The sequence below is a fragment of the Arvicola amphibius genome, chromosome 9, assembly GCF_903992535.2.
Source record: "Arvicola amphibius chromosome 9, mArvAmp1.2, whole genome shotgun sequence".
Lineage (NCBI taxonomy): Eukaryota > Metazoa > Chordata > Mammalia > Rodentia > Cricetidae > Arvicola > Arvicola amphibius.
In genome coordinates this window covers 49,709,145-49,725,783 of record NC_052055.2, presented here as the reverse complement: position 1 = coordinate 49,725,783, position 16,639 = coordinate 49,709,145, and the positions used below count along the sequence as shown (strand labels likewise).

At 41.7% G+C, this 16,639-nt stretch overlaps 1 protein-coding gene across 1 annotated transcript in view; it reads left to right on the top strand.

Annotated features, from left to right (window-relative positions):
* The window catches only part of Slc2a13 (solute carrier family 2 member 13), a 287,252-nt gene that overhangs the window by 41,353 nt on the left and 229,260 nt on the right, over positions 1 to 16,639 (top strand). Inside the window, exon 2 of the mRNA XM_038343507.1 lies at positions 16,361 to 16,520. Coding sequence (XP_038199435.1) covers positions 16,361 to 16,520 — 160 coding nt within the window. The remainder of the gene's footprint in view (positions 1 to 16,360; positions 16,521 to 16,639) is intronic.

Here is a 16,639-nt window from a genome sequence, read left to right as displayed (position 1 = left end):
GAAGCTGTTGCTGCTGCTGCTTTTGCTATAAGCCAGTCCTATTCTCCCCGACAGTAAGGAGTTCAGTGATGTGGACCAGGGCTGGAGGACCTAGGAGGGCTCTGACTCCTACTTCAAAGGCATTACGTAGCTGCTGAACAAGGCTGCACTCAGCAGGGTGCGGAGGAAGTGAGCATGGGTAAAGGACTCCTACACCAGGGACACACTGAGTTTAGGCATCACCTGCAGCTGCTCCTGCATTGCTCCACCCCCTCACTCAACCTCTGTGGAAGATGGAAAATGAAGAAGCAGGCACCCAAGCGTCTCAAGCTGCATTCTGTGGTGGATCTCCTGGAGGTAGCCCTGTACAGCATGAACCTGATACAAACCTACATGCATAATGTGGCCTCCCAGATGAGCACGCTGGAGCAGAGCACCAAGGCCAACCTGAGCCAGGAGAATGAAGTGATGAACGACAGAGCGTGCCACGTCAGTGAGCAGTTGAAGAGCTATGAGAACCATTTGGCCATCATGATGAACATCAAGAAGGAGCTGTCCAGCCTGGGCCTCCAACTGTTGCAGAGGGAATCCCCTGCTGTTCCCACCACTGTCCCAGCCTCAAGCCCTGACAGCAAGGCTTAGGACATAGCTGGGGGAAAGGCAAAGACCTAAACAAATATCGCAGCATAAAGAAGAGCTTTTCAAACAAGGGCCTTGCAAAGCCTCCTAAGGAGAAGCTGCTGAAGATGAAGAGCATCAAGGGCAGAATACCCTGCCCCAGAGTCAGGCTGTGTGCCCTGACTGTGGGAGCCAAGAAAGCAGGCCATTTCCCACATTTGTCTGATGGTCCGAGTAGCTGTGAGACTAACTGGTGCATCTGTCACCTTCTGACTCAGGAGGTGGTGGCCTAGCTCCTTTGATAGTAAAGCAAACCCAGTGCCAGGCTGAAAGTGGTTAGGATATTCTAATGTGGTTCTGCTTCTATTGTAATCATGAGGTGACCTGTGGAAGAGGCATTTTCAGCCTATATAACAAAATGAACATATGCAAGATGTGACTTAAGACATTCCCGGCTACCTAGGAAACAGAATGCTAATGAAGCTCTTGTTACCTTCCCCCTCAGTTTACCTTGATATGAAAGCTATTTGAAAAATAAACGTGGGGATTTCTGGATCTGAATAATTCCTGAAACTCCCTCCTAATACTGTTGTGTGAATTGTATCTTCATTTTTCCCATGCCTCTACGCTGGCAAGGAATTTTATGTTGGGGCTGGTTCTCGACAGCTGACCTAGCAGCAGGCAGTGACCTGAGGTTCTACACTGAGCTGGCAGAAGGCCAGAAAGCATCCAAGGCCATGGCTAACAATATCCTCAAGGGCACTTTCTGTCTGGAGAAGCTAACACAAAATATGGAGGCCAAACTTACTGAAGCTAACTGGCAAACATGACGAAGGCAGATTGCAGACATGAGAAGGGGTCACCGTGCTCCCCAGCATCTCCATCATCACCACTGTCACCACTCTTGACTCCTGTCACTGTTCCCAAACCAGTGAGCTACCTTTGCATCCAGAAGTCCCCAGCCAAGGCAAAGAGGACAGCTGTGACAGCTGTGGACCATGTTATTGGTGTCGTAAGGGTGCCTGAATGAAGGAGCTCACAGCTCAAGATGACAGGATCTACATTACCAACTGTTACTATGGAAACCGCCCAGTGGAATTTCATAACCTGGAAAATTTATAACAAAGTCAATGGAGTATCATGCACAAGCTATCCTACAACTTGATAGGCACAGGCCATGTGGTGTATCAAGGTGCCTTAACCAGCAACATCATCAAATGACCCACAGCACTGCTTCATGGTCACCCTGGCACTGTTGCCTGCTATAGTCTGTGAGGACACAGCACCCTGGAAATAACATGGTCACTCAGTCATTGATTTCACTCTGGATGAGTGTGGCGTATGGATCATCTATGCAGCTCTGAACAAGGTGAAGCCCAGCCTGAGGTGATGATGTTGAGCCACCTGAGGCCAGGTGTGTGTCATGGATGTTCCTGCATGGATGCCAAAAGAGACCTTTTTTGAAGCAGTGAAGATGAAGACTGAATTGCTTCAGAGACCCCAAGAAGTTAGAGATGACAGAGTTGTGGGGTATCTGCCAAGGAGAGCTACCAAGAGCATGGGGGACCACCCCAAGAGAGAGGAGTGTGATGCAGTTAACAAAGCTGCCGCTGGAGAGACTCAGAGTCTGGAGTTCTGAAGAGTGCATTGACATCAGACTTGAAGATACAGAGTTTGGAGTGCGCCCTGCTGGTTTTTGGTCTTGTGTTGGTCCGGTTTTTCCTCACGATGCTCTCTTCCCTCTTTTTTTAGAGTTGTTTCCTGGGGTGGAAGACAGGGCCTGCCATAGCCCTCAGTCGTTCATTCTCTAGTCCCTTCTGTTTACAGGCCTTTGTGTGTTACGTGGTAAACACAGTGCATCTCAGCTTTCTCTTCTCAGTGATTTCCTTACTGCTTAAGCTTTCCTTTAATTGCCTTCTCAAGTTGGAAGCTTAGCTGGGTGATGTCTTGCCCTGAGGTTACCACTCCCTTTATTCCATTTAAGACCAGACTTTTTTTTTTTTTAAAGCTTTCATCTCTTTGAGCACTGGTGAGCACTGTATTCAGCTCCATTACTCTTCCTGATGTTCCTCTGTCTTCAAGCTGTACATTTTGTATTGTTATTTCCTCAGCTTGCTCCTTTTCATTGTAGATCTGCATATGAGATTCCAAATTTCATAGATTTCTAATACAAGATTCCAAAGTCCACAATCCACCAACAAGCAGCATGGTCAGCCCTGTCACAGCAATATCTTGCTCCTGGTCCTTCGGTCTTAGTCAGCGTTCCATTGCTATGAAGAGACACCATGACCACAGCAATTCTTGTAAAAGAAACTACTTAATTAGTGCTTTCAAGGGCCTGGCCAATAGTCATCATGGAGGGATATGGTGATGACATGCAATTATACATGGTGCTGAAGTTGAGAGTTCTATATCTGGATCCACAGGCAAAAGAGAGAGAGAGAGAGAGAGAGAGAGAGAGAGAGAGAGAGAGAGAGAGAGAGAGAGAGAGAGAGAGAGAGAGAGAGAGAGAGAGAGAGAGCCAGAGCCACTGGGCTTGGCATAGTTGTTGGAAAACCAAAATTCACCTCCATTAACTGACTTCTTTCAACAAGACCATACCTACTCAACAAGGACACAACCCCTAAACCCTTTCAGATAGAGTCACTCCCTAATGACCATGCATTCAAATATGATTCTGGAATGGGGTGGGGGAAGTTCTTATTCAAACCACTACAAAAACCAAGATTAGTCAACACAATACCTCCACCACATAAAGAGGAATTAGTGTATGAAAGGGATGCTCCCCTGATCTATTTCCTCACTATTCACAATAGTCAGGCATTTAAATTAACTGGTGTATTGTCATGTAGATGAATAAAGAAAATATCATCTATATGTATAGCAGAATATTAAACACAAATGATGGCAACACGAATGGGCCTGCAAGATATTGTGTTAAATCATATTACAGTCACAGAAGGAAAATGTCTCATGTTCCCATGTGCATGGTGGCTACAAATAGAGATTTCCGATGGGCAAGTGTAGGTGCTTAATGGTCACCAGGAGCTAGCAAGGAAACGCAAATACTAAGATGTTTTATAGATTTTTACTTTAAAATGTTTTAAATGTAAGTATTTTTCTCTCAAAACTCAGTACAGTAAATCAAATTTTCCCATTTTGCCTCATCAGCAACAATCAATATTTTTCTCCTTACGTCTTCATGTTCATGAGCTGTGAATCTTTTGATTTTGTGAATCTTTTGATGTTTACATTTGAAATTACAAAAAACTAGCATACAGGAATTTCATTGTTTTTCCTAACTCAGTACTATAGCAATTTCAGTATCTGGCTAGACTTCTTCTACTAAATGAATGATGTTCAGGTTTTGTTCATTACAAAGAGTAACCTCTCAAAGTAAGTTATATATAGTATAAGCACATAAATATTATACAAATATATTCAGGCTTAAGTATTTTTTTCAAAAACATTTGTGTGTGTGTGTGCATGCGTGCATGCATACACATGCATGTGTGCACACAAAAGAGGAAGAGAGTTGGTTTTGTCAGTTGAAAAACACAACTCTCACCTTGGAGGAGATAGAAGATAGTTTATTTGAAGACAATCGTGAATGATCATAACTTGGGAACACAAATTTAGGTTACCTCTAATTTCATGTTCCATTGTGGTAACTGTTTGATGAGGTTTTATAGCAATAGATCAGAAATGTTGCAAATTAGGGCACTTTTCGAATACATTGTTGAATACATTGGTTTAGTGAATTACAGGAAAGTGGGGAGATCATCGCCATAGGTCTCAGATACTGTATGACAACATTTAGCCTTTTGCCTGGTAGACTCTAGTAGTCTGTTTATTTAGTAAACACATTTTAAAAAGGTTTTTCCTTTTAGTCAGACAGTTGCTAGGTCAAGTACAGAGGTAGGCAAGGAATAGATCTCAATTAAGGGGCTAAGGAAAGTCCAGGCTTGATTTTATATTGTTCATATTTTTATATATTATATATAAATGTTATTTATACTCATATATTCTAATTTATATATGCTATCTATATACTATATATTAAATATATTATATGTGTATACACTATTATGCTATACATATGCTATATGAGTAATATATATAACATTATTTATATTTACATGCATATAAAAATTAGACTGTTCCTTCAGCATTCTAACTTCTCTGCAGTTATTGAAGTTCCTAATCCATCAGTCAGCCTTACTGAAGGTGAAGGCCCTGTTCTTCACTAGAATTGTCAATCACAGTTGTCTTCTTATACAAGACAAATTTAGAGGATAGAACTCAGGTCAGGCTCCATGACCTGGTGAGCCGTCAACTAGTTCCCTCCCCCCCCCAAAAAAAAAAACCTTCTTATGGATACTTCTATTTGTCAAATGGTCTGTTTTTCCCAGTCCCCATCTGTTGGCAAAGAATATTCTTGGCGTCACACAAAGAAACTCAAAACGCTAAAGTAACTAACTCATTGAGACAATTTCTTATGGCAAAAACAGTACAACATGACCTAGCACACACAGGGACAGGAAATCTTAGTTTTTAATTCTGATGCAGGCCACATGGTGACTTTGATTTCCCCCTTGGCTGGGGTCTCATCTCACAGTCTTTCAAGACTGGCTAATTTTAAAAGAACAGGCACAAAGGATGGGAAGGGAGTGGGAGGGGTTGGTTGATCATTCCAGGCCATCAAGTTCTGGGAGTGAAGCAGAGCCTTAGAAGGGGAGACGAAAATATTTGCACACAAGTGAAACTTGATCCTAATTAGTCTTAATCAGTAAATACTAGGAGTCAGATATCGGGGTAAAAGCTGAAAGATCCGTGAAACACAGCAGCAGCCACCACAGACTCCTGACCTCTCCAAATCTTCACACTGAAAGGGCAGAGGGGTCCTGTCTCCACCCTCTTCATCACTCCTGCTCTCTACCCAGCCTTATCACTTCCTTTCTCCTGTCTACCCAGACCTCCAGACCTCTATGGTTAACTAGTGACCAGCTCCACCCTCTGATCTCCAGGCAAGCTTTATTTGTCAGAACACAAACAAAATATCACACAACATACAAGCTTCACAAATATTTGAAATACGATGCACAACTATTTACAAGACAGGGAAGATTTAAGCACTACTGGGCTCTGGATGGCAAGCTACCTTTGATAGAAACAAACATTTGTTTCACATTTAAGATGCTTCTGAGTCTTAACATCTTTATAGCACTGAATTCATGAACATACTATACTATAAATACGTAGGTATTCTTTAATAGTCTAACTTTTAAAATGGTTGATGTTAGTATTCAAGCCGTTAGTAGAAACAGTTCATTGAGCAAAAGCCTCTTGTCCTACAGACCCTTCCTACTGGGCACAACCCTTTGTCTTGAGATTTCTTTACTGTGGCCACCCTGGGAAGAGGAACAGAAATACATAGCTCGGTGTGGTCTTCTTGGGCATTGTTGCTGTTTTAGTTCATGTTCGGAGGTGGTCCAAAGAAGCCCTTTCTCCTGGCATCCATGGCTTGAACGGATGTCACCTCTCAGCGTGAAGAGAGCTCTTTCCTCGAGGTTTATTATTCCTGTAATTCAAGGTCGCTCCTTAGGAAATGTTAGAGACAGTGATTTATTACTGGTCCTCCAGCCAGATTCGAAATCATGGTAGTGCTGCCAAGCATTCCTTTATCCAGTGGATCCAAGGGAGAGGAAATGTTTCTAAGCAACTCTTTCATTAATAGCATAGTATATTTTAAAATTCTATTTTAAAGTTGGTGCTAGTATTTAGACATGTAATAATATAATAAAACTCTGTCTTAGCCTTTTCTTTTTCTCTTCTTAATGGCTCTTGTGTTTCCAGGCTGTCTGAACTTTGACCTCAAGTAATCAATCCCTTTTACTCAGCCTCCAGAGTAGTATAATTACAGGCACACTTTACCACGCAAGCCTTTTATCTTTTCTTCTTTTTAAAATGAAGCAGCAGCACTACTAAACTCTAATTAGAGTATCATTGCTAGGTATGGTGTGCATAATGCTTGCATTCCCAGGAGGACTCTGAGTTCAAGGCCATGAGAAAAGCAAGGCCATCCTGGTCCACATGATCAGAGCCTATTTCCAGAACAAACACAACTTTTAAACAAATTGAAATCAGGGCTTAATATCACATACGTTGATTCTGGTACTTGGAAGTCTGAGATCCGAGAATCACTCAGAGTTAGAGGCTAGACTGGGCTGTGCCAGGAGATCTTATCATCTCACAATCAAATAGAGTCAACCAAATCAAGTAACCTCATGGGGGAGAGACTACTAGGTGCCTACCTGTAAGACATGCACAAACATGCTTGGGGTGGGGGCAGGGAGAAAGAAAAGAAAGAGTTGGTTATTGCCATCATATCTGGGGTCAGCATTCAAGTGGAATGCTTAGTCGCCCCAGGTGTTAGCATATCTGGGTCCATAGCTGTGCATGAGCCATCAGCATCCAGGCAAATTGCCTAATGACCCTAGGGATTTTATGCACATGGTCAGAGTGGCCATGTAATCTATACGTATGCATGGCATGGCTATGTAAGGCCCTCCACGCATGCACTGAACGACCTTTAAAAAGTGGACACACCCGCCCCACGACCCTTTCGTCATGATTCATTCAGCAGGCTTGTATCCCTTTTTCCTTTCTCCTTTCCCTACTCTTTATAAATAAAATGTCCATAGCACATTTTTATTTTTACAAAATTTGCAATTATATCAACTATAAATGATTTTCCCTTCAAAATTGCAGAAATGTTCTCTTTTAGCTTTTGTTAAAATTTTTTATTTTAGGTTTTTCAAGATAGGGTTTCTCTGTTTTTCGAACTCACAGAGATCTGTTTGCCTCTGCCTCCCAAGTGCTGGGGAACCTTTTTCTTGCATTAGTGCACTGGCTAGAACTTTTGTATTGAGAAGTAGGATAGCATTTATGTTTGATTTGTTCCTATTGGCTCATAACATATTTTAATTGGCTAAATATGATGTTTGTTGCATATTTTTTATGAAATAGTCCCTTCGAATTTTAAGTGGGTTTAAAAATCATGGACGGATATTGAATTTTACCTAGCAGGTTGTATATCGTGGAACCAATAGAATGAAGACATCTAGAGCTGAAGTTCTCCTTATGGGAATAATTCTTCACTAATGCAGTTTATGGATTGTTATACTTTTCCTACATTTTCTTGCTCTTTAATCCTTCCTACATCTCTATTCTTATATTATCCATGTGGCAGTTTGAATTCTAGTTGGCCTCCATAAGCTCATAGGGAATGGCACTTCTAGGAGGTGTGGCTTTGTTGCAATAAGTGTGGCCTATTTGGAGGAAGTGTGCCACTGTGGGACTGGGCTTTGAGGTCTCCTGTGTGCTCAAGCCACGCCCAGAGTTTCATTTCACTTCTGGTGTCCTGTGGGTGAAGATGTAGAATTCTCAGCTCCTCCTCTAGCACCATGCTGGCCTGCACGCTGCCGTGTTCCACCATGATGACAGTAGAATGATGTGCTGAACTGTAAGCCACCATAATGAAATGTTTTCCTTATAGGAGCGGCCATGGTCATGGTGTCTCTTCACAGCATCAGAAACCCTGCGATGATCCATTTGAGATCATCATCGTTCTATTGTAGGCCTTTTACCCTGGGTTGGAAACAGATTGTCTGTCTCCTTTCGGCTTCACAAATCTAGGTTCACAGTTATTTTTCCCAGTGTTGCCAGAATAGGTCAGGGTCTCAGTTTTTGAAGAAACCTGTATTTTGTACCCCACAGATAGCAGGAAGCAATGACACTTATTTAAAAGCTAGCAATCTTGATAAGGTGGCAGAGCAACTTACTTTGTAGGTGCACCTTGAGGTGGTTCTGGACCTCTCAGGAGTTGATGAGGAGGCAGGGGAGGAGCAGGACAAAAGGCTTGTGTGCTCACCCATGCCCTCACCACGTAGCTCATACTCCTACTGCTACTACTGCCACCACCACACTGTTTCTACTTCTCTTTCTCCTCACCCTCTTTTTCCTTCTTCCTCCTCCATTTTTCTTCCTCCTTCTCCTCCCATTTTTCCTCCTCTTCCTTTTTTCTTCTCTCTTCTTCTTCTTCTTCTTCTTCTTCTTCTTCTTCTTCTTCTTCTTCTTCTTCTTCTTCTTCTTCTTCTTCTTCTTCTTCTTCTTCTTCTTTCTTCTTCTTCTTCTTCTTCCTCTTCTTCCTCCTCCTCCTCCTCCTCCTCCTCGTCGTCCTCCTCCTCCTCCTTCTCCTCCTCCTCCTCCTCCTTTTCTCCAGAGCATGACAATAGAACTTGACCTTCCAGGGTTTGTAGTCCTGTTTAGGCGTGATACTTTTCTGCGCATTGGAACTCACAACAGTTTAGGACAAAGCTCCACGTTAGTTAATACAGGGAAGTAAGGTCTACCAGGAAGGATTGCAGAGCCTGCCAGCTGTTCCTTTTTCTATAAGGCTTAGCAGTTAATGTCTTCACCCTCTGCACAGGGCTCCTCTTGATAGTTTTCAAAGCCTGATGAAAGGATAGGGACGCAAGTGAACTTGGAGAGGCAGAGAGCGTGTAAAAGGGTGAAGTCAGGAGCTGCCCAGGGCAGCTTCAGAGGAGTGGCACTTTTTCCTCGGCACCAAGGAGGCACAAGTGCCAAGGTGTTCTCTGTTCTTGTTGGTGAGAAGTCAGTTGTGACGTAATAGATAAATTCTAGCAGCAATAAAAGGTTGGCTATAGGAAACTACAACAGTACTTCCTTCATGTTTTCGTGAAAACGAATATGTAAGAAAATTACATTTTGAATTTCTCATAAAATACAAGATCAAGCTAAAAATTAGTAACTACCTAAAGAAAGTAAATCTCTGAAAGATTTCGTTATTTCCAATATGCCAAAAAAGGGGAAATTAAAAAAAAAACTTTCAGAAATGTAAGTAGCTTGCATTAAGTTGATTTACCCTTTGGAAATGTAAATTTCAATGGTTTTCTTTATTACCGGCTTGACTGGCTTTGGAATGATCTCAGAGACCTCTGGATCAGTAGAGGACGGAAGATCCATACTGAACATGAGCAGTTCCATTCCATAGGCCGGGACCCAGGACTGCATTAAAGAAAGGATGAAGTGCCAGCATCCCTCTCTCCCTGCTGTCTATTCTGTATCCACTCAAACAGCGAGCCCTGAACAATTTATTCCTTGTTAGGTATTTGGTCCTAGCAAGGAGGATAGCCACTGACATAGAAGTGTAGACTGTGACATTCTTTAGCTATGCCTGTCATATCCATTTACCTGCTGCCGTTTCATCTTTCTACATCAGTATGGGAAAACTTGAGGTCTGCGAGTTAATGGAGCCCTTCTCAGTTAAAGTGAGCCATAATTTGGGGGAACTAAGTTGCTGGAAAAGGCATGGCCACCAAAGGCATCCTAGGCCAGTAACTTCTCATTCTTTTCTCTAGTGAACGTGAAGGGACACTAGTCTCAGGGACAACTGGAGGGTGCGTTTTAGAAAGGATCTTATTACTGGTGACTGATTGAAAGACAGGAAAGAAGCAGAGCTCTTGTATGGCAAAAGTCGTTCCCAAGAAAGGGTTGTAACCAAGGGTCCCGCTCTAGGGGTTAATAATCTGGATCATGAAATGGGCATGGTCAGTCAACTTGTCACATTCTTGAGGTATTCATGCACCTTTTCATCTGGGCTTGCTAGTTTTTGTCAGCTGAACATGAACCTATACCTTATACATAAGAGTTCAATCTCCTGGGACTCGCATGGTAGAAAAGAGGATTGATTCTCACAAGTTACCTCCACATGCATACTGTGGCAGATGCACAGCAACACATGCCCCCCCCATGCCCCGACACACACTGGATTTTTGAAAAGAACAAGTGAGAGAGATGGTATACAGTTGAGTTGCTGATGATCAGTATATAATATTTTGTTAGGGGCTGTTGGACACTCTAGAAAGTTAATTTTGTAAGGTATCCCCAGGGGTAGTCTTTTCTCACAACTGACTCTGTTATAAGCATTTGGTGTTATATGTAGGTCCAGGCATATTTGGAAGTTGCTGCACATCTTTTGCGTCTTCTTAGGAAAAAAACTAAAACTGAATCCTAAGTCATGCTAGTCACCTGGTAACAGTAGACACAGCTGTAGAGAAGAATGAAGGTGTAAAAGCCAGCTGGTCACAACTGCTCTAAAGATGCCTCTTCCCTTGAACCCTGCATCTTTTTACTAAGGCTCCATCTTTAGAGACAATAAAGCCATGGTTTTAGAAATGAACTCAGGCCACTGCGATCGTCATTCCAGAAGCATTCTTATTGGGAGGTGGCTTAGGCACTTCTCAGAAGCTAATTAGTTGCTGCATGGCTTATCATGCTGAGATACCGCTGTGATTCATGGGTATTTATCTATCACAACAGGGTTTGCTAATGCTGTTTGGTTATGAAATTGCTTATGTTTCTGACTCAAGCCTTTGAAAGGGCTTCCAGCAGTTTGTGGAAGGCAGTTTCTGTGTCCCCTCTACGCAGGTAGTGAGTCTGCTTGCTGCTGGGGATGCTCTTGCACAGTGGTGACCCAGGTGCGGTGTCTCGGTGATGCTTCTCAAGTCAAGCGTGATGACAAGTTCCTTTCATGTATCCTTATCTTTTTAAGAATTTAAGCTTTTAACACCAGGAAATAATACCAACATAGATTTCTATGGTTATATTTACTCTAGAAAGATATTGATGTTTGATGTAACTCTTCAAGTTAACTTCATATATTTCATTTGGACTATTAACATTAGAATGAGGGAGCTGAGGAGTTGACTTGGTTAGTAACATTCTTGCTTTATAAGCTGAGAACCTGAGTTTGGGTCCCTAGTATCCTGGTAAAGAAACTGTGTGTAGTGGTACATACCTTCCTATTAGTGCTGGGGAGGCAGAGGCTGGCTGATTCCAGAGGCTTACTGACCAGTCAATCTAGCCAATCGGTGAGCTTTAGAATAAGAAACTGTCTCAAAAATAAAAAAACTGTGGAGAGCTATCTGCGAAGACACCTGCCACCAGACCTCCACTCCGACCTCTCCATGTGTACACACAAGAATATGTGCACATATAAGATAAGCACACACACAGCAATGATGTAGGTGGGTCTTATATCTATCTGTTGCTTTCATTGGTTAGTTAATAAAGAAAACTGCTTGGCCTGATAAGCCAGAACATAGGTAGGCGGGGAAGATAGAACAGAATGCTAGGAGGAAGAAGGCAGTGAGACAGTCGCCATGAAGCCAGCCACCAGGTCAGACATGCTGAATCTTTCCCGGTAAGCCACCACCTTACACAGATTATTAGAAATGGGTTAAGCAAGATGTGAGAGTTAGTTAGTAAGAGGCTAGAGCTAATGGGCCAGGCAGTGTTTAAATGAATACAGTTTGTGTGTTGTTATTTCGGGTGTAAAGCTAGCCATGTAGGATCCAGGCCTGCTCATCTCATCACTTGATATTGTATTAGATATTGATGCTATGTAGTTAATAAATTCAAATAGAGGGAAAAATAAAATTTTTCATAGAATGCTCCTTAAAATTTTGCCTCATTCACATATATATTTCAGAAACTTCTACCTCTTAATTTTGGAACTCTTAGGATATTATCTTTGGGTTACAACAGGGCAGAAATATGAGCTTCAATATACTGTCTTTACAACAGATGTGTACGAATAATAAAATTATTGCTTATTTGAGTGCTCTTGTGGTTTGTTGAAATCTATAGTTAAGTTATACAAACACATAATAGTGATTCCGACAGACCCTCACATTTGCTGGTTTTACTCAGCAGTCCTTCATTAGAACGGTGAGAATTTGTCTCTGGACAGATGCTATTTATTTCTGAAGAGTGGAAATAGGTTTTAGAGTAACTTAATAATAACTGAAATGCCTGGGGCTTTTTAGGACTGAGCTTTATGCTTGGGAATCCATAAATCAGCTGCTTGCATGGGTTGTTTCACTAATAGCAGACTGTTGATTGGCAGGGCTTGCATGCATTGTATGCCCACTGGAACACAGTGAGTGGAGTGAGCATCAAGTTCCTCATTCTCCAGTTTCATAGAGCAGTTGGATGTATGTTCACAATTTTTCTAGCTCACAACAAGACAATTCACTGTACTCAGTTCCCATTTTTCTTACAGATTGATCTGATCTCTTTAACATGCTACCTGGTAGCAGGAAATCACACTGCAGGGAGAAGGGAAGGAAAAGAGAGACGGCATTCTTCAAAGATAAAATGTTTCTGAGCTATTTCCTCAGGATCATGTTCTCAGCAGAGGTGTGCCCCTTCATCCTTAAATAGCATTGAAGAAAAGTTGACGACATGAGCCCCTGAAACCACTTTGACATTAGCATCTGTGTTATATTCTGAAAAACGAAACCGAACTTTGTGTCATTTTCTGTATTTGCTTTTCATTATCAAATACCTGTTGATAGGGAAACTTTTAGGCATATGCTGTGATAATCAGGGGTAAGGCACCATTTACTGTTCACCGTCTGACTTTCCATCCAACAGTGCCCTAAATACAGACTTTTTTTTTCATGATGTGGTTCTCAGCAATCTTCTCAAATGTCCTTTCTGAGAGTGACCTACTGCTGTTATCACAATTAGGTGTATTGTTCACATAGTCACCTTTGGAACCCTGCATATTTGTGTGACTTCCAGCTTTTCCTACCCTAGTCTCAGTTTGAAGCTGTACTTAAAGAAATGTTGTCCTGCAATTGAAAGGCATCCAAAGCCCTTGAAAATCAGTCTGGGCCTTGCATGGAACAGCAAATAGGTTGTAATTTAGCAGCTCTCAAAATCTGTCACCCCCACATCCACCCTCAAAGCTGAGTTCTTGTTTGAATTTTTTCCCAGACCCATCCCAAGTGTCTTCCTTAAAACTTTCTTCTGTCTTTTTTTTTTTCATCTGAACTTCTCTCCACAAATCAGGTTTATTTTGTCTTCATATATTTTTCTGTCTCCCACATTTTCTTTTTGTCTAGAATGACATAATATGCAATCTAAGCTGACAAGACCAGATTCTCCCATACAGGGGGGAAGAAGGAAAGAGGTAAGCTGTCTTGGCAGACTCTGAGTTAAGCCTGACAAGCGGGCTGCTGGAACACTACATGTAGCTAGCCTATACCTCCAGCATTCTCAGGGAGCAATACTTACTGCCTGCTGCATGCCTCGCAGGGCACTTCTGAGTCTGGCTATCTCAGACTTTATCTTGTACTTCTGTCTGATCATGGCTAGTATTGACTACCTTCTGTATTCAAATGCTTTACCCTGCTAATCCATTGAGATTTCTCAATCTCTTTGAAGGACTTTTAATCTTCTCCTTCCATAGATGAGAAATTGGAGGCCTAAAGAGGTTAAATAACTTTATTGACTTACCCAGCTTGTAACTGGCATGGTGGGTTTTGAAACCTGAGCCCACTGTCATCTGTGGTGATAAGCTAGTTTAGTGTATGCCATTAAAGTTGGGCTCTGACCCCTGCTAGGTTCTTTGACTCACTGCATTCCCTGGGATAACATCCTTAACGTCCTCTGTGAAGTGATTACATGCTCTCAGTGGAGATGGGCTTTATAGTTTTCTAGTTCTCTGGTCTTTTTCTCAGCTGTCATCTGTTAACCTTCAGCACTCTGGCATTCATTTGAAACTATTCAACTTTCTAAAGGCCTGAGGGCATGTCTACATTTCTAGTCTTGTAAAATCTGCGGTATGGAGACAAGAATGTATGGCTTAAATGTGTGGTTCTGATTCCCCATGTTTCGTGGGTTATGTGGCTGAGAAATGGAATGATTGTTTATAACTAGATCAGTATAGAAAAATTCTCAATCATAAATTAGTGCTTATTTATGAAATTTTATTGAGATGGTCCCATAATCAAAGAAATGAAGATAATATAATCAACTTGTTGATATTTTTGAAAACGTTTATTTCTCAGTTTTACAGAAGGCATTTTAGAGTAGTCTCTGCTGCACTAAGATGGGGATGATTTAGCTTAATACTCCTTCTTGCTTACGTTGTAAAACTTCTAAACCATAGGTGTCTCCACACATGTTGGCAGGCACTAAAGGAGCAAGGAGCGCCAGGAAAGCTTAACTGCTTATATGTTTGCCTTAATGCAGTGGATTTTTCCAGGGTTTTGTTGTTGTTTGTCTATTTATTCTTGCTGCCTGACTCGAAGATGGATAAGGCTAATTAAAATTTAACAAAAGGTAAAAACTGGTAAGGTTGCAGGCTGCTGTGGTAACATCGGGGAGTTTAGTGAAGTTGAAAACACTGGGTGGAAGTGGGCCTCTGTCTAAAGAAGGAAGACAATGGGAGAGATTAGAGCTTGCAGTACTTACGTGAGAGAGAACTATGTGATTTATGTTGGTGATGGAGAAACAGAAACTACTGATGAATGGAGGGGAGGGATGGCTTAGTGGTCATGTCCAGTCTGCATGAACCCCTGGGTCCATCTCTGTCACTACTGACAATCAGTCTTTTGTTGAGAAGGGCAGGTATGGCTGTCACCGACTTCAGACAGCTGTCACTGAATATGGAAGGTGGTAGATTCAGGGGCCCCGAAATGCAAGGCCCTTGGACTGGAAGTGTCAGTTTTCTAGGTGCTTTCTTCAGTACAAACCAGTCCCTTAAAAACAATTCTATATGGGTCCGTTGTGCAGTTTTGATGTTCAATCTAATCTTTGGATTGATTTATATCTCTAGAGACATAAATCTTGAAGTTCAATAAATAACAATATAAGCACTTTACTGACCACCTCTCCAGCCCCATTACACTCACTCATAAGTGGCTTTTAGACATAAAGCAAAGAAAACCAGCCTACAGTTCCCGATCCCAGAGAACCTAGAGAGCAATGAGGACACTAAGAGAGACATACATGGATCTAATCTACATGGGAAGTAGAAAAAGACAAGATCTCCTGAGTAAACTGGGAGCATGAAGACCATGGGAGAGGGTTGAAGGGGAGGGGAGATGAAGGGAGGGGAACAGAGAAAAATATATAACTCGATAAAATCAATTTAAAAAATCATCTGTTTTTCAGAACTGCAGATTCCTAAACATTCCATCATTTTAAGCTGCCTCAGAAATATAGGAGTGGGCAATTAAATGACTTGACTTAATAAAACATTCTTATCAGTAAACCAATTTAAAGATTTGGTGTGTCTCTTCTAAATAAAGACTTTGAATAGTTGTTATAAATTATTGAATAGTATTTTATTCTCACTGTTGTCTGATTGCATTTCCATACAGACTAAAATAATTTAGCAATGACATCATTTTTTCTGGAACATAATTTTATATCTGCAGTCTGTAAAACTGTAAAGCATATTTATCCCACTAATGTCCTTGTAGGACTGCTAATGCACTTCTGTATGTGGGCTTTGAAATGACAGTGTGAGCGGAGAACTTGGGAGGTAGAGGCAGGAGGATCAGAAGTTCAAGGTCATTCTTACTTACTTACTGCTTTCATGACCAGCTACATAAGACCTCACTAAATAAAATAAACTAAAAATAAATTGTTTTAAATAATGGTATAGAAAAACAGTATTCAGAGATTGGAAGCTCACATATGTCTTTACTTATATGCAGTACCCCCATGTCAGCCACAAACAAAATCTTGAGCATGTGATAACCTGAGTCCAGAGTGGAGTGAAAGCTTGAGTCGATGTGTGTGTTTTAACCCAGCATGGGTAAGGGTAGTGACAATGGAGCTTGCACGGATGTCTCACGTTTGCTTTGGTTCTTCCCTGCAGGCCTTGCTTCCATGACAGTGCCCGTGTACATCGCCGAGGTTTCTCCACCCAACTTGCGAGGTCGACTGGTCACCATCAATACCCTCTTCATCACAGGGGGACAGTTTTTCGCAAGTGTTGTCGATGGAGCCTTCAGTTATCTTCAGAAGGATGGATGGAGGTTGGTAAAGAGTTCTTATCTTGGATTTGGATAAACTACATTGCTGAGGCATTGGAAAAATTGAGATATCTTGAATCATTGTAGTGAGTTTCTAAGTAGGTGGCATTCAGCAAAATTGA